The 18,992-nt window shown below is 44.6% G+C and overlaps 2 protein-coding genes across 3 annotated transcripts; both read left to right on the forward strand.

Annotated features, from left to right (window-relative positions):
- Window positions 1–165: 165 nt before the first annotated feature.
- LOC134868342 (drebrin-like protein B) lies at window positions 166–6,091 on the forward strand. Of its 2 annotated transcripts, none has more exons than XM_063889393.1 (15): window positions 166–444; window positions 1,048–1,103; window positions 1,358–1,470; window positions 1,753–1,827; window positions 1,993–2,133; window positions 2,324–2,401; window positions 2,491–2,642; window positions 2,884–2,938; window positions 3,102–3,167; window positions 3,264–3,363; window positions 3,783–4,031; window positions 5,041–5,115; window positions 5,198–5,289; window positions 5,372–5,435; window positions 5,803–6,091. In XM_063889393.1, exons 1-15 carry the CDS (start codon window positions 362–364, stop codon window positions 5,937–5,939), a joined length of 1,536 nt encoding a protein of 511 aa, XP_063745463.1. In that variant the 5' UTR covers window positions 166–361; the 3' UTR covers window positions 5,940–6,091. The 2 variants fall into 2 exon arrangements, with proteins under 2 accessions (XP_063745463.1, XP_063745464.1); XM_063889394.1 differs by having other exon boundaries at window positions 167–444; window positions 5,044–5,115.
- Window positions 6,092–7,315: 1,224 nt separating this feature from the next.
- Window positions 7,316–10,260, forward strand: LOC134868343 (cytochrome c oxidase subunit 5B, mitochondrial). The gene is made up of 4 exons (XM_063889396.1): window positions 7,316–7,558; window positions 8,413–8,483; window positions 9,134–9,233; window positions 9,955–10,260. The coding sequence occupies exons 1-4, from the start codon at window positions 7,462–7,464 to the stop codon at window positions 10,065–10,067; spliced, it is 381 nt and encodes a 126-aa protein (XP_063745466.1). The 5' UTR covers window positions 7,316–7,461; the 3' UTR covers window positions 10,068–10,260.
- The last annotated feature ends 8,732 nt before the right edge of the window (window positions 10,261–18,992 follow it).

An 18,992-nucleotide genomic window follows, 5' to 3' on the forward strand; every position in this document is an offset into this window, starting at 1 on the left:
CTGCACTCTGTACTTGGAGCACATTTAACTTCCCAGTGTGGTATTAGTGCTGTGACTGTGCAGAAAGCAACACACCCCGGTATTATAGTATGAAGTACTCTCTGGGCGGTGTGAGTACTCGGTGTAGAATGTGGATCTGCAGGTTTCTGCTCAGACCGGATCAACCGGAGAGGATCTGAACATACTCCGTCTGCAGCAACGCAGTCCCCCAGTACTCTGTCTGACCCAGGTGTGTGTACTGTGTGTGAACTGTCTGTGTGTACAAGTGTGTGTGTACTGTGTGTGAACTGTCTGTGTGTACAAGTGTGTGTGTGTGTGTGTTTGTGTTTGGACCTCAGGGTACGTCTGATTCGGAGGAAACATGGCGGTGAATCTGAGTAAGAACGGGCCTGCTCTCATGGAGGCTTACAAAGAGGTGGTGGACGGGAAGGTGGATACTAACTGGTGAGTACAAATACATAAAGTACGACTTCCTGTGTCTCTGAACTGTGTATATATGTCCCTGTACTGCAGTACTGTGTATATATGTCCCTGTACTGCAGTACTGTGTATATATGTCCCTGTCCTGTACTGCAGTACTGTGTGTATATGTCCCTGTACTGCAGTACTGTGTATATAGCCTATGTCCCTGTACTGCAGTGCAGTGTATATATGTCCCTGTACTGCAGTACTGTGTATATATGTCCCTGTACTGCAGTACTGTGTATATATGTCCCTGTACTGCAGTGCTGTGTATATATGTCCCTGTACTGCAGTGCTGTGTATATATGTCCCTGTACTGCAGTGCTGTGTATATATGTCCCTGTACTGCAGTACTATGTATATATGTCCCTGTACTGCAGTACTGTGTATATATGTCCCTGTACTGCAGTACTGTGTATATATGTCCCTGTACTGCAGTACTGTGTATATATGTCCCTGTACTGCAGTACTGTGTATATATGTCCCTGTACTGCAGTACTGTGTATATATGTCCCTGTACTGCAGTACTGTGTATATATGTCCCTGTACTGCAGTAACGTGTTCTCTGTGTGATTTCTACATCAGGGCGCTGTTTACTTATGAAGGGAACTCTAATGACATCCGTCTGGCCGACAAGGGAGGTGAGAGACTGCAGTACAAGTACACAAGTACTACCAGTTTCATCTAGTAAATATACACGTCTTTGATATGAGTAATGTACAAGTACACAAGTACTACCAGTTTCATCTAGTAAATATACACGTCTTTGATATGAGTAATGTACAAGTACACAAGTATTTATTTATATGATCAGCTGCATGGTCAATCATACAATGTGTGTGTGTGTGTGTGTGTGTGTGTGTGTGTGTGTGTGTGTGTGTGTGTGTGTGTGTAGACGGGGGTCTGGAGGAGATGGTGGAGGAGTTCAACAGTGGGAAGGTGATGTACGCTTTCTGTCGAGTCCAAGACCCCAACTCAGGCTTGCCCAAATATGTCCTGATAAACTGGGTGAGACACACACACACACACACATACACACACACACACACACACACACACACACACACACACACACACACACACACACACACACACACACACACACAGGAGAAAAAATAAAGAAAAACAGGCAAAGAAATGCAGATATTGTTTGCTCAATTCCCTTTCCTTGGGTTTGTGTGTGTGTGTGTGTGTGTGTGTGTGTGTGTGTGTGTGTGTGTGTGTGTGTGTGTGTGTGTGTGTGTGTGTGTGTGTGTGTGTGTGTGTGTGTGTGTGTGTGTGTGTGTGCAGACAGGTGAAGGTGTGAAGGACTCTCGTAAAGGAGTGTGTGCGAACCATGTGAGCTCCATGGCCAACTTCCTCAGGGTGAATACAAACAAGATCAAAATACAAGCAACACACAATGAGATGAGACCCAGAGAGTAAGTGTGTGTGTGTGTGTGTGTGTGTGTGTGTGTGTGTGTGTGTGTGTGTGTGTGTGTGTGTGTGTGTGTGTGTGTGTGTGTGTGTGTGTGTGTGTGTGTGTTTCAGGGGGCTCACGTTACGATAAACGCTCGAGGGGACGAGGACGTGGAGCCGGACGCTGTCCTGCAGAAAGTGTCCCGCGCGTCCGGAGCCAGTTTTAATTTACACAAAGACACTGAGCACAGAGACGCCCCCCGAGGCCCCGTGGTGAGGACACATACTCTGTGTACTAATACAAGTACCGACAGATACAAGTACACAAGTATTATCAGATTCATGGGAAGTATTTTATATTTTGTCATTTGTCTTTGTTTATAAGTTGTGTGTGTGTGTGTGTGTGTGTGTGTGTGTGTGTGTGTGTGTGTGTGTGTGTGTGTGTGTGTGTGTGTGTCGCCAGGGCTCTGTGTATCGTAAGACCAACGCTGTGGAGGAGATCCTGAAAACCAACAAGGACGCTTTCTGGAACCAGACACAGGTCCCCCATCCCGCTGAGTAAAGGAGGTTCAAAGACTCATTGAAATCAATAATCATAATGTCGTTGTTGTTGTTGTTGTTGTTGTTTAGAGGGAGGAGGAGGTGAGTCGACGGGAGGAGAGCGAGCGAACAGACAGGGAGAGAGAGAAGCTGGAGAGAGAGAGGATGCAGGAGGACGAGAGACAGAGGGAGGAGAGAGAGAGGAGGAGCAGAGAGAGAGCAGAGCAGATCCAGCAGGACAGGTGAGGCATGACGTCAACACGAAACACTCCTATTGGCTAGCGCTCCAACACATTATACGGGATAGGCTAAGGGGGCGGGACCTCTCTGAGTGGTTGACCAATCGCAGCAGAGCCAAATAATATTCTCTTTGTTTTCCCCAAAACATTTTTCTTTTATATAAATCTTTAATTTTCTATATTTACATTTGTTTATGGATTTGCAGTGATACTTTTGTTTATGTTGTTTGTTTACGCCCGTCAGGATCCATCAGAAGCAGAGAGAAGAAGAGGAGCGAGAGAGAGAGCAGCAGACACAGGTGAGAGAACGGACCGAAAATAAAAACAAATCCCAGGTAATTATTGCAGTTTGTTATAATGTGTGTGTGTGTGTGTGTGTGTGTGTGTGTGTGTGTGTGTGTGTGTGTGTGTGTGTGTGTGTGTGTGTGTGTGTGTGTGTGTGTGTGTGTGTGTGTGTGTTAGATGGTGCAGGAGAATGGAAACAAGAAGTCTGGCATCAACTTTGCGGCGTCGGTGCAGAAGGCTAACGTGAGTCTGACTGATTTAAATCCTGTGACTCTCACACGTGCTGATGTTTATTAAGGTGAATTATTAATTAGTAATAATGATGTCTTTGCTTCACAGGAGGCCAAGTCTCTGATTTCTCAGAGGTCTTTTAACCCCAGAGACGTTTTCCAGCAGAGGGAGCAGAGCAGCGAGAGATCCTCTGCCGCGTCCAGACCCGGTATCTATCAACACACACAAAACAAACCCACATACATTTATAAATGAAAGAAAATACACAATTAATATATACAACGATTAACAATCATTATCAAAAAAATAGAATACATTCAAATATCAATAAAAGATATGTAAATGGACATTACTTTAAAAGCAATCCAGCATTGATAAATATACGAAGCAGGTAACCGGAAACTGTAGGTCAGGTAAACAAATCAAAGCCTGTGAAATATACAAACAACTCTGACAAATTCAACTTAAATTCATATTAAAATCAAATAAATAAATCTATACTTTATCATAAATATGAACAAATAGCAGGAGTAAATAATCCTTTAACATAATTTGAAACAACATAAATAAATAAGGAGTTGATAAATATAAAATAGAAATGAAGAAATGGTGTTTTGTGTTTCCTCAGGAAGCTGCAGAGTCCGTTTCTCTCTCAGAAATCGTCCGGCAGAGTTTCTCCTCCGGCCGCCTCCCCCTCCGCCACCCGGCTGTCTCCAGTCTCCGCCCCTTCCCCTGACTCACCCGTCTCACCCTTCCCCGTTTACTCCATGCACCGCCTGTCTTCTGCCTCACCCGTCCTGTCTCCCTCTCCTGCTGCTGCTGTCTCAACAATCTCACCCCCCCCAGAGACAGCCGGGTCACCTGGTCCCACAGCAGGTCGGAAAAAAACCTCTTTCGTTTTGTTGGTGAAATAAGATACGTATGTCACCTGTTAGGTACGGGACATGACGTATGTTACCTACGTGATACATGACGTATGTTACCTACGTGATATGACGTATGTAGCCTACGTGATACATGACGTATGTAACCTACGTGATATGACGTATGTTACCTACGTGATACATGACGTATGTTACCTACGTGATACATGACGTATGTTACCTACGTGATATGACGTATGTAGCCTACGTGATACATGACGTATGTAACCTACGTGATACAATACATGACGTATGTTACCTACGTGATACATGACGTATGTACCTACGTGATACATGACGTATGTTACCTACCTGATAATGACGTATGTTACCTACCTGATACATGACGTATGTTACCTACCTGATACATGAGGTATGTTGGCGAGGTGACGAAGGCTACGCATGTAACCTACAGCTTGTAAGAGAAAGTACGTGTACGACAAAGATCACGTCGGTCAGCTACGTTACACAAGTTGCGTACATTTCTTGTGTTACATATGTTAGCTAAGTGCAATCGGTCACGCATTTGACCTGTGACTTTAATATGTACGTGAATTAAATGACAAACGTTATCCACGTGACATCGCTCATGTACGTAACAGAAATGTAGATGTGACAGGATTTATTACCTACACTTAGACTACCTATGCTAACTAACTTTCCCGGACTGTAACATACATTATCTATGTCACATTCATTACTGAATCATGGTGGTGACATAGGTTATGTCCTCGACACAAATCTGTACGTTACTTAAGAGACGCTCGTATCATATAATGTAGCCCCTGTGGTGACAAACTTTACATATGTGACATTAGATACACATTTGGTCTACGGGACATGAGTTAGATATGTTTCCCAGCACTGTGTCTCTGTTTGAACTAAGTCTTTAGAGTTCAATCAAACCTACTTTGGAACAAGTTTGTCTCAGGTTCGTTGATGAAACTCTGTCTCTGGACCAGCAGACGCTGTGTTCACAGAGGACGAGGAGGAATGGTCAGATGAGTTTGAAGAGGATGCATCTGAAGCTCCTCCAGGTGAGAGGCCTTCCGTTAGACACAAACATAAAGTCAGAGTTACTCAGCATCATATGAGACGCCGATAAACTGTGTCCTGCAGAGGAGCCTGCAGCTGAAGAGGATCTGTACAAGGCTGCAAACCCAGTCCTGGAGGATGAGGACTTGTATGAAGACGTGACCATCATCTCCACGGTGAGCAGAGGAGCAGAGGTCCGTGATGCTGGACCGTCACCAAGCAGATTTACTCAGCACCGCTTCTGTTTTATGATTTCAGGCTAACGTTCCAGAAAGCAACGGACAGGGAACTTGTGCTCGAGCTCTGTATGACTACCAGGCTGGTATGTAACCTCCCAACACACCCACACACACACACACACACACACACACACACACACACACACACACACACACACACACACACCCCTGGAAATGGTCTTTAAAAACCAGATGTCCCTTGCAAAGTCAATCACTTCATTCAAAACTATTTAAATTCTCGGCTTATTGTGATTGGTCAACCTGCTTAGAGATGTCCCGCCCCCCCCCTAGCCTTATCACGTTCAATGTGTCGGAGCGCTGGCCAATAAGGAGCGCGAGTGTTCTGCAGTGATGTCACCCTGTTCCGGAACAAAGGGGTATATTGTCCTCTGCAGACCATTCACATGCACTAAAAACCCAAAGAAGTGAAAATGTTTGATGTTTCCACAGCTGACGACTCCGAGATAACCTTTGACCCCGACGACATCATCACAGGGATCGAGATGGTGGACGACGGTTGGTGGAGGGGATACGGACCTGCCGGACACTACGGCATGTTCCCGGCAAACTATGTGGAGTTAATCTAGCTTCCACACACCAACAACAACAGATCCCCAGACACAATAATAAATAATACATATTTACATCGAGTTGTGGTCTAAATTAAAGGTGTGTCCCCGGAAAAATGTCACATTGCTGGATTAAAAGCCTCATAATAAACACTGTCACTATTCAAGAAGTGTGTGTGGTTTTATTTTCTAATCACTTAAAAAAAGAGAGGAGCCATCAAAACATTCAGAAGAACAAACAACAACAAACCACAAAACACACATTTCTTTTAGAAAACATTTGATTCCTTTTCTATCTGAATTTTAATGATTGAATTTGTCCTTTTATTTCAGCGAGGCTTTATTACTGTTTCCTGTAGCATCTAATCTAACAGCCAATCAGAGTGCTCGATGCTGCACGGAGGGAGAGATGGATGATTTTAGAGGGTGGTGTTTTTCAAGAAAACTGGAAGCAGGTGTGGGTTTTTTTTACTACTATATTCAGCAGTAAAACCAATATATAGATGCATGTTTGGATTATTATTATTAAAGTAAAAGGTCTTAGGGCCTGTTCATAGTCTACGCAAGCTAACGCGAACGCATCGAGCTACACAAGGAGGGTTTGACGCGTACTTGCGTAGCAAAATATGTAGTCCAGATTTTTGTGAAGACTGCCATTTCACGTGTTTCCGATAGGGGCGCTGATGAGAATTACTGTACTGTACTGTTCTGTACTGTACTGTACTGTACTGTCACTATTAACAGAAGAAGTACTGCCATGGCTGAGAGCGAGGAGCGTCTCTGTGAATTAGTGTGTGTGCACCAGCATCTTTATGACACTGTGAGCGCTTCACATTCAGACAGAAACGTAGTTGAAAATGCATGGTGAGTAATAGCGCTGGACCCAAATATCGATGTTGATACCATCAAAAAAAAGTGGAAGCAGATGAGGGACCAGTTCGTGCGAGCCCAGAAACAATGGAAGCAGGCAGCAAAAAGTGGCGCGAGGCAGCTGAGTTTCGGCATACCCCACAATACTTTCTCGTCTGGGCTCGGCTGCTACCCCCTGTCGGATGAGCGGTGTATCGCGTCTGACAAGGCACAGCAACAACAGCGTTCTGTATGTACTAAAAATACGCGAGTGAACCTTGCGTTTACAACTGCGTCCGCGTAGCTTGCATAGACTATGAAAGGGCCCTTACGGTCAAATCTGAGGTGAATTTCTTCTTTGTTTTAATTTGTATTATATATTATTCGTATTTTATGTACTTATTTGTATTTCATTTATTTATATTTTATTTATTTATTTATATTTTATTTATTTATTAGTATTTTATTTATTTATTTGTTATTCATTTATTTGTATGTTATGTTTTTATATCATTTTATGTATTGTACTGTTGGATCCGCTCCAGGACGGAGGGGTGGCGCTAAGGCTCCTCTAAACTGGAAGCCAACCGCCGTAGAACCCGAAGAAGAAGAAGAGCAAGAAAATCGTGATGACGTTTTGGGCTACGTCACATGTCAAACCTGCTCCAGTAGAGACCAGAGAAGAAGAAACATGGCTGCAAGGTTGTTCCTCCGCTCGGCTTTCAGAGCCGCTAAAACCTGCCGTGCTGCCCCGGCTCCGGCTCTGTCCCGCGGAATGGCTGCTGGAGGTGAGACTGGAACCAACACCATGATATACAGCTTTGAAACCCGAGAAATGGGGCTTTTAAAGGTCTTTTAAAAAGGTCAAATCATCCCCTCAGTGACTGCCGTTTAGCTTTAGCATTAGTAGCATCGATAGGTCAAACAGGATTTTCTGTCTGTTAGTTTTAATTTAAAATCTAAGAAATAGATTTTATCAACAATTTATTTCTGTTTCTAACTAATATGGTTGTATATTTATGTAAAGCATTAGTTATATTTATAGACCTAATGTTACCTAACTCACATTGACAGGACGTTAGCCTGTAAGCTAATGCTAAGCGATAAGTCTTATTTGTGATGAAGCAGCGGTTTATTTCAGATGAAAACTAATGAATTATTCTACTGCACACAGTTTCCGAGGCTTTATTGTATGTATAAGTAATGTAACTAAATTACAATTTAGAGATACTTCATCCTTTTTATGCTGCTGTCTACTCCACTAAATTTATTTAACACATTTAGTTGCTAGGCAGATTAGGATCAATGATGGTAAATAATATAATCAGCCCTTAAATCAGACTTTAGTTCACCTGGAGTAAATTCAGCAGCTACCTTGCAGTATACAAAGCTATTAAAACTAGCTGTGACATTTACTGTGTTACAGCAAAGGTGACAGATAAAAAAGGCATTAAAAATAAGCTCAGATACAAAGCCACATTAGGAATAAAGACAAAGGGGTACACAGCCATGGCTAGAGACATAAGGAACATATTAAGGTGTTGACACGTTATTGTGTTTACTTCTAGGTGGACTACTTAGTTGTAGTTATGGATAAGATAAGGCTGCTCATTAAAAGCCTGCTTTCATCCTCTGTTTGCAGGAATCCCCACTGATGAGGAGCAGGCCACCGGCATGGAGAAGATCATCATGACGGCGTTGAAGGACGGAAAGGTAAGAGCACTTCTATCTGTAATCAGTAACGTACGAGGGACACTTTTCTGGGTTTAGAAATACAAATGCGGAGCGGAAAGTAGGACTAATATCTGTAGGGAAAGATAACGAAGTCCTAAAATGAAATGTGTAAATTTACAAGGAATTATGTGGATATTTTTTTGAAGTTATAAAGTCAGAAAATCATGAGAAATCAAAAGAAATGCTTGGTGGTTTTGGGGTCAAATCACATGTAGTACCTTAATGATGAATCTCCTTATTAAGCAGGAAGTGGAAACATAAAGCAAAGTGATACTTCTCAATAAAAACACTTAAGGTTTGTTTGTTGTACATTTATAACCTCAGAAAATTCAACTTTAGTTTTGTGTAAATTCAGAGTTTCTCTCTTGCAATCCTTTATCTTAATTAAAGCAAAATTGTGGAGTTAAATTAGATAGTTTTTAAGGAGGAACACATAGTTTTTATAGGAAGGACTCCTCTTAAAGTAAACGGATGTGACTTTGAGTAAACAATAAAAACTAAATAGGAAGAAGAGATTGTAATAATACCAAAGAAAAGTAGATTACAGTCTTATTTATGGGCTATAATAACCTGTAGCTTTATATTAAATATAACCAAGGAGTGTTTCTGATGCATCTGTGTTCCTGCAGGATCCGTACAGCATGCTGAAGCCGAAGGAGTACGCCGGCTCCAAGGAGGACCCCCACGTCGTCCCCTCCATCACCAGCCAGAGGATCGTTGGATGTGTCTGTAAGTTAAACAGCTTTATTTTAGACATTATGAGATACCAGATAACAGGGTCTCTGCTCCCTCTTACTGGGGAACAAAACGCAGATTCTCCCCCTAAAATGTTAAAGTGATGCCACAAAACAATCTCTCTGTGGGTCAGAAAGGGTTTACTGAGTCCAGAGATATGGAGATGGGGTCAGATGTCTGGTCAGACGGCAGAGACAGCTTACGGAGAATAAATAGGGGATGGATGTCCGGTGGGTCTGCGGGGGACGAGTGGCAGGCAGCAGGCTGACACTGAGACTGAGATTTCTGATCCTTTCTTTACTCTCCTTTTTTCTGGAGAGGAAGTAAAGGAACCGGAGCTCTGGATCTATTTGTTGTTTGAGGTGTAATATATGACTCAGCAGCTTTAAGACGTGAAGACACTATTATTTGAATGCAGGATTTACACCTGAAAGTGGGCGGGGCTTAATTTAGACAGCAAGCACCTCGTGCTATATTATTCTAGAAAACCTTGCTTTACAGGTCACTTGTTAGACTCTTTTACCTAAAGCTCAATCCCCACAGATCAGCACACTGCCCCACTGAGCCACAGCCTCCCAACATGTTTGAACTATAGTGCAGGATCAATATCGGAGTTACAAAAGGAGCATTTATCAAAGTCTGAATTTAATCTGTGCTGTAAGAAATGACTGGCAGGATAAATCTCATTCATGACTTCCTGTCTGTCTTCCTGCAGGTGAGGAGGACAACACCGCGGTGGTCTGGTTCTGGCTCCACGAAGGCGAGGCCCAGCGCTGCCCCTCCTGTGGCTCCCATTACAAGATGGTGAGCCACGAGCTCCCCCACTAGCCCCTCTGCTACTCCACATACTCTTCTACCTGTTGTTGTTCTAGGCGTGTTACTCATTGACCTCATTAAGCTCCATGTTACACAGGGATCAGACTGGGTTCGGGATCAAAGTGTTAGACATTTCCATTCAGCAGTTTACATCCAACATGTACTGTACCTTTTAATGAACCAATAAAGCCCTCACTTACACCTGCCTGCTGTGTATTTATATTCATGTACAAATACTCTGTGTACTGCAGTCAGCCGGGGTTTACTGGTGATTAACACGAGGGACTGTCTTCTGAAATTCAAAATGTAACTTGTTTTTTTAAAGATTTTTGACGTTAATTAAAAGAGGATTGTGGAACAGGACCATTTGAATGAAACAGATTTTGAGGAGGAATAAATGCTTTTATTTATTAATAGTTTTTAAATCACAGAAGTTCGACTAAAATAACGCCTCTGTTTCATATTGAAGTGACTATATATGAGAAACTAAGACATTTAAATACTTCACCTTGGATATATTTGGGGTTCATTAAGACCATTTTCTGACATTTCATAATCCAAACCATTCATCTAAAAAGGTCATTGATAAGAAAAACAATTCAGTCTTTATAGCAAACAAATAACTCAGTAAATAAATAAAAGATCTAAAACACAGGGAGCAAGAAACAGTATTTGTAAAAAAGGTGGGGGTTGTAATTTTAAAATCATAAATAATAGAAAACATTTGATCACACATAAAATATGATGTCGCTTTTACGATTGAACACCAGAGGGCGGCCTTTACAATACCATTCAACCTCTGCTCCATCTCCGGTTGTTGATCCATTTTAACCAACACACAAACATATATGTTTTATAATTACTGATCATTAAAGTGTTCTCAGAGCTGGTAAAGGTGCAGCTAGTTTGAATGGCTTTGTATACTGCAGGGTAGCTGCTGGATTTACTGCAGGTGAACTACAGTCTGATTTAAGGGATTGTATTTACCATCAGTGATCCAGATCTGCCTAGCAACTAAAGGGATCAAATACATGTAGTGGAGTAGAAGTAAACATTTACCTCTGAACTGTCATTGTCTCTGTAATCCAAACCATCCTCATGGATTTTGAATCTTGAACCTGTTCATCTTAATTTAAAGTTTATTTTACTCCCTTTGCTCCGTCCTTCTCTGTCTTCGTCGGGCGCTGCAGAGCGGGACAGATGAAGACGGATGTCTCTGATGAGAGGAGAACCAGAGCATGACCTCTGTCCTCTAACGGGAGAAATGATTCACTGCATCGAGACGTGTGTGTGTGTGTGTGTGTGTGTGTGTGTGTGTGTGTGTGTGTGTGTGTGTGTGTGTGTGTGTGTGTGTGTGTGTGTGTGTGTGTGTGTGTGTGTGTGTGTGTGTGTGTGTGTGTGGGTGAGACAGTCAATGCAGGCACTTTGCAGGAAGTATAAAGACGCCCTGTCCTGCTTCCTGGGGTGTGTTCTATGGATGTTAGTGCATGTAAATGGTCTGAAAAGAACAAAACAGCAAACACATTGTATGTGACAGGCTAAGGGGCGGGACATCTCTAAGCAGGATGACCAATCACAGCAGAGACACTACATACTGATATACACCTGAACATCAGCAGGAGAGGACTCTTTAAAGTAGAGACGCTACATACTGATATACACCTGAACATCAGCAGGAGAGGACTCTTTAAAGTAGAGACGCTACATACTGATATACACCTGAACATCAGCAGGAGAGGACTCTTTAAAGTAGAGACGCTACATACTGATATACACCTGAACATCAGCAGGAGAGGACTCTTTAAAGTAGAGACTCTACATACTGATATACACCTGAACATCAGCAGGAGAGGACTCTTTAAAGTAGAGACACTACATACTGATATACACCTGAACATCATCAGGAGAGGACTCTTTAAAGTAGAGACACTACATACTGATATACACCTGAACATCAGCAGGAGAGGACTCTTTAAAGTAGAGACTCTACATACTGATATACACCTGAACATCAGCAGGAGAGGACTCTTTAAAGTAGAGACGCTACATACTGATATACACCTGAACATCAGCAGGAGAGGACTCTTTAAAGTAGAGACTCTACATACTGATATACACCTGAACATCAGCAGGAGAGGACTCTTTAAAGTAGAGACGCTACATACTGATGTACACCTTCAGCAGAGAGGACTCTTTAAAGCTGACAGCATCAGGACCGTTATTACATGTATTGATCTGTAAATCCTTTTCAATAACTCCAGATCTCGGGCCGCTCTGCAGACGGTCACTGTAATGATTTGAGGGGTATTGATTTTCTCGGCGGGTTAGGTGGAGACCAATCAAATCTCAGAGCTCTGACTCCCCGAGAGATAAAAGTGTCAAAGCGATCTTCGGAGGGAGACGGGGGAGAAAATTGGAGACTAATCTTCGAGTGTGGAGTTTCAGACAGAAATTCAGACCCTCATTTGTAGTCCGGACACGCTGTGGTCTGTCCCTCTCTGGAGGAAAGGATGAGTCACTTCAGGGACAATTCTGGTTTCATGTCTACGCATTTTAAGCTTTTTGCAGGTCAATTAACGCCTTTACTCGTGATAGTGCGAGGTTAAGGTCAGAACAAGATCACCGTCTTAACTCAACTTGGACTCTGGAAAGGCTAGGTTTCAGAGTTTAAAAATCCACCTTTTCCGGGTTTGGCTCCTCCCCTGTTCTCCTCCCCATTGACTCCTCCCTCTTGGCTCCTCCCCATTGACTCCTCCCCCTTGGCTCCTGTATGCATGCTATGAGAATGATTTCCAATATTCTCTAACTCCTGCTCTCAGTTTCCTCCAGGAAATTCTGCCAGCCCATTCCACTCCTCCGGCCGCCTGCCCTACGTTGACCTCCCCTGCGCCCCCTCCTCTTTTAGAACATGTGTATTGTTCTGGACTTTTGATCCTTCCTGTATCCCGGTCCCTCTCCGGTTGTAGTGTTCGGTTTACACAAACAAACATCCGATCATTTAAAGCACATTTATTTATTTATCATCCCCATGTCGCAGACAGCATTGCATGTTATTGACATGTCTGTAACATGTCATCAACATGTCTGTAACATGTCATCAACATGTCAGTAACATGTCAGTGACAGGAGGCTGAGATATTCTGATGTCATTGTGATGCACGTCAGGTACAGAGGCAGCAGTCCAGAGTGAAAGCGAACAGATGAGTCATGCAGAATGAAACATGCTGGCAGCAGCTGATGTGGACTGGGAACACACTAGGAACATACTGGGAACAACCTGGGAACACACTGGGAACACACTGGGAACATACTGGGAACACACTGGGAACAACCTGGGAACAACCTGGGAACACACTGGGAACACACTGGGAACAACCTGGGAACATACTGGGAACACACTGGGAACACACTGGGAACACACTGGGAACATACTGGGAACACACTGGGAACAACCTGGGAACACACTGGGAACAACCTGGGAACACACTGGGAACACACTGGGAACAACCTGGGAACACACTGGGAACACACTGGGAACACACTGGGAACACACTGGGAACATACTGGGAACACACTGGGAACATACTGGGAACATACTGGGAATGCACTGGGAACACACTGGGAAAAACCTGGGAACACACTGGGAACACACTGGGAACACACTGGGAATACACTGGGAAAAACCTGGGAACACACTGGGAACATACTGGGAACACACTGGGAACAACCTGGGAACACACTGGGAACACACATGGAATGCACTGGGAACACACTGGGAACACACATGGAATGCACTGGGAACACACTGGGAACACACTGGGAAAGCACTGGGAACATACTGGGAACATACTGGGAACACACTGGGAACACACATGGAATGCACTGGGAACACACTGGGAACATACTGGGAACACACTGGGAACACACTGGGAACACACTGGGAACAACCTGGGAACACACTGGGAACACACTGGGAACAGCACTGGGAACACACTGGGAACACACTGGGAACACACTGGGATTGAAGTCTCTGATGTGGACGGTTTTTGATGAAGTTGAGGTTTTAGAGGAGGCTGGATAATGTATACAGTTTTGCTTCCACTCAGTCAAAAGTTGTAGGGAATGGGACCACCATTATTCCACCAATGGAGAGCATTCACATTGTAATTGACAGACCAATGAACAAGTTTTGGATATTGGAGATAACGAAGTACACCAGCTGTAAGAATATGACCATGACTGTAGCGACCAAACTCCCGATGAGCCGTCGCGAGAGGCTAACGTACGCTCATCACTTTGAGACGTTTCAACTCAGAGAGTCGTACTGAAGTTAAAGCTTAACGATGTTTAATTAAACCATACGTTAAAGAGGACAAGTAGTCAACAGAACAGGTCCGAGCCAGCTCACCCTCCACAGGTGGACTACATACAAACCCCAGGAGAGATCAGTAACAGCTGTAATGAACTCAGCCCGCTGCTAATACTCTGATGTAAAACGGGCTCTCACTTTCAGTCCAAATTCACCATCTAGTATTCATATTCACTCAGACAAACAATGGTTGTTCACATTGGGCTGTGAGAGTGAGAGACAGGGAGGCAGTCATGAAATATTCAGTCAGGAACATTTACTCCAGCTTTAACTGGAGTAAGAACTCCACGACCGGTTGAAAAGGAGAAGCTCCCCGAGGAGAAGCACCAGTTCAAATGTCCTCGTGATGGTTTGTGTTTATACCTTTACTTTAGAACCGTCTCAGTGGCACTCTCTCCCACAACACTGTTAGTTAAAATGGGCCAAGGCCAATAAAGCTCTCACACACACACACACACACACACACACACACACACACACACACACACACACACACACACACACACACACACACACACACACACACACACACACACACACACACACAAACACACACACACACACACACACACACACACAAACACACACACACACACACACACACACACAAACACACACAGTGGTAGCAGCATAAAAGTTGGGATCTGTCATGGAAAAGCTGTTGTCATGGAGACCGGGTACATTGACCTGCTTTTCAGCTATGATGTGCAAGAACACACCTGTGTGTGTGTGTGTGTGTGTGTGTGTGTGTGTGTGTGTGTGTGTGTGTGTGTGAGGTTCAGTATTTGGCTCACTAGCTCCTGTCTCTTTGCAGATGTCATTTCTTTTCACGCCTCTCCACTGACAATCAGTTCAGGTCCAGCTCAACGGACACCAGGGGACACTAAAGAGAGACTTTAGTGTCCCCTGGTCTCCAGCTGTGTGCGTCTCTCTTTAGTGTCCCCTGGTCTCCAGCTGTGTGCGTCTCTCTTTAGTGTCCCCTGGTCTCCAGCTGTGTGCGTCTCTCTTTAGTGTCCCCTGGTCTCCAGCTGTGTGCGTCTCTCTTTAGTGTCCTCTTTAGTGTGCCCTGGTCTCCAGCTGTGTGCGTCTCTCTTTAGTGTCCTCTTTAGTGTCCCCTGGTCTCCAGCTGTGTGCGTCTCTCTTTAGTGTCCCCTGGTCTCCAGCTGTGTATGTCTCTCTTTAGTGTCCCCTGGTCTCCAGCTGTGTGCGTCTCTCTTTAGTGTCCCCTGGTCTCCAGCTGTGTGCGTCTCTCTTTAGTGTCCTCTTTAGTGTGCCCTGGTCTCCAGCTGTGTGCGTCTCTCTTTAGTGTGCCCTGGTCTCCAGCTGTGTATGTCTCTCTTTAGTGTGCCCTGGTCTCCAGCTGTGTGCGTCTCTCTTTAGCGTCCCCTGGTCTCCAGCTGTGTGCATCTCTCTGTAGTGTCCCCTGGTCTCCAGCTGTGTGCGTCTCTCTTTAGCGTCCCCTGGTCTCCAGCTGTGTGCATCTCTCTGTAGTGTCCCCTGGTCTCCAGCTGTATGCGTCTCTCTTTAGTGTCCCCTGGTCTCCAGCTGTGTGCGTCTCTCTTTAGTGTCCCCTGGTCTCCAGCTGTGTGCGTCTCTCTTTAGCGTCCCCTGGTCTCCAGCTGTGTGCGTCTCTCTGTAGTGTCCCCTGGTCTCCAGCTGTGTGCGTCTCTCTGTAGTGTCCCCTGGTCTCCAGCTGTGTGCGTCTCTCTTTAGTGTCCCCTGGTCTCTAGATGCTGCATGTGTTGAAGAGCTGCTGCAGATGTTTCTTCATGGGTTCTGATTTGTGTTTCTAAATCTGGATCCTCTCTGAAGCTGCAGCACGTTAGCACCCATCATTTTCAGTATGTGAAACAAACCGGACGGATGAATTCAGTATACATTTTCATATTATGTCTTCTCAGAGCTCTGGTTAATGGCTGATCCCTCTCATTCTGCAACATGTTGCAGCATTCAGCTTTAATTAATAAAGTAAATGAGAGTAATCATGCAATATGACTGCTAATGACTTATCAAGCTCCCTGTAATTATGGGCTGTAATCCCCCGCACAACATTTATAATGTAACGCTGCCTCCCCCACACCGCATTCATCTTCTATTCCTACTCTTTCATCCTGTTGAACGATTATTCTGCTCTTCAGAAAATTCCCAATGCTGTTTGATTATTCAGTGTTTGTTGTATTTTTAATACCGAGACACTTCTGACGTTCAATCTGAAACATCATAGAGGGTCCTTAGAGCTGCAAAAAGCTCAACCCCTGCTGAGTGCCTTGTGGATGTTAAGTAATGTGTGGTGTAGAGTCTCAGCTGTACTTGGAGAGGACACATTTCCCCCGAGTCGGACGCTGAAGTCAATCTAATCCAGAAAGAAAACACAGAGAGATGCGTTTCCTTTACTGTCCAAAATGAAAGTAAAGGTCAGGCGACGGCTACGTGGTGGTCTGTCAGTGTGTGTGTGTGTGTGTGTGTGTGTGTGTGTGTGTGTGTGTGTGTGTGTGTGTGTGTGTGTGTGTGTGTGTGTGTGTGTGTGTGTGTGTGTGTGTGAGGACCTTTGCAGAGGCAGATGGATCCTCTCTGATGCGTTCAGGACATTTTGCAGATGTCAGCGGGTCAGACGGGTTTCTGTGAGCTCCTCTCCTCCCACGTGGCTCACAGACATCACGTCTCTGCAGACCCTGAACGCACCGCACCAACGTCAGAGAGCTAAGATCTTCTTCTTCTTCTTCTTCTTCTTCTTCTTCTTCTTCTTCTTCGGTGGTGGTGTGTTGGAAGAGGGAAGAGGGGGTTTTGAAACTTTGTTTTTGGAACGTTATTTCGTTCTTCTTTTTGTACAGTGTTTAACTGTATGATCATTTGTTGGGTTATTTGTAGTTTTGTAAAGTAGGTTAGTTGGTTTTCACGGGTGGTTTTCCCGTGCCTCGTGGCGGGGATGACGCCCCCCGGGACGCCATCGGTGTCTCTGAGACACGGAGTGCGGTTGGTGGCTCAGGCCTCCAGCACCGTGGAGCAGGTGCTGCGGGCTGTGGGGGATCAGGTCGGTCATGAAAACATTTCTGATGCTTCCCGCATGAATAAAGCGGTCGTGGTCTTTCTAAAAGACCAGAAATACGTCACGGAACTCATCGAGAGCGGATTAACCCTAGAGGAGGAATTCATTCAGGTTTCACCGCTGGCGACACCGTCCACGCGGATCACCGTTTCCGGCGTTCCTCCGTTTATCCCGAATGAAGCGCTGGAACGGGAGCTGAAGCGGTTTGGTAAATTTGCCAGTAATCTCCGCACTGTTGCTCTGGGGTAGACAAACTGAAACATGTTCAATCTCTGCGGAGACAAGTGTTCAGGTGTCTGAATTGTCCCACTCAGACACACGATGTGTCTTTCCGTGTGAGACACGAAGATGGTTTCTGCATGGTGTATGCAGCTCTGGGAACGTTAAGTGTTTTGAGTGTGGGGAGTTGGGTCACAAACGCATTGCATGTCCACATAGACGGCACACCGCTCCACCTGGTGCGTCTGGGGCAGCTGATGCCGGGGCGGCTGGGCCCGACACGGGCCCTGGTGCGGGAACCAGTGCCTTAGTGCTGGGGTAGCTGTTTTATTCTCCCCCTCTTTAAATGTTAAGCTTGTTTCCAGCACGGAGATAGTGGCAGGTAGAGTCTTGATGGTGAAAGTGGAACTTCTACAGTTTATTTTCACTTTTATTCATATTTACGCACCCAATCAAGGCCCTGAACGCTCATCTGTGTTTCAGGTTCTAAAAGACAAGCTAGACACAAGTGCACAGGGGGAGTGTGTTATACTGGGGGGGGGACTGGAACGCTTGCACCAATGTCACTTTGGACAGAATAGGACAAGAGCCTCATCCTCAGTCTTCCCTTTTATTGTCACAGGTGATCAGAGAGGCTGACTTAGTGGATGTGTGGAGGATGAAACATCCCTCAGTTAAACAATACACCTGGGTGAGGATGCTAGATGGAGGCGTTAGTGCAGCCAGTTTAGATAGATTTTACATGTCTGCCTCTTTTATCGCTCGAGCAGTGAACTGTCACATCCAACCTGTTTGTTTCACAGATCATCATCTCATTTCCTTAGATTTGGTTTTATCCGCTGCAGGAAAACCTAGATCGTTCTGGCACTTTCATGTTAACATTTTACAAGATTTCAATTTCTGTGACACTTTTAAATTGTTCTGGATTAACTGGAAATCAGAGAGAAACTCTTTTCCTTCCCTGAGTCAGTGGTGGGAGGTAGGAAAGGCTCAGATTAGAGTTTTCTGCCAACAGTATACATCCTACTCCACTGCAAACATTAGAAGGGCTATAGAGCAGTTAGAGAGGGAGATCAGTGAGTTAGAGAGGGTGTCTGTTGAAAACATAGAACAGTCCCTCCTAAAAGAGAGGAGAAAGCCAAAGGAGCTCTGACCAGAGCCCGTTTTACTTCCATGAGAGACATTGATGCACCAACCACCTTTTCCTTCAACCTGGAGAGGTCTGTGGGCCAAAGGAAGCAGATGGTGTGTTTACGTCTTCCAGATGGACAAGTAACCTCTGAACCTGCTGAGATGAGGAGAC

The sequence above is a fragment of the Eleginops maclovinus genome, chromosome 8 (genome assembly GCF_036324505.1).
Source record: "Eleginops maclovinus isolate JMC-PN-2008 ecotype Puerto Natales chromosome 8, JC_Emac_rtc_rv5, whole genome shotgun sequence".
NCBI classification, from domain to species: Eukaryota; Metazoa; Chordata; class Actinopteri; order Perciformes; family Eleginopidae; genus Eleginops; species Eleginops maclovinus.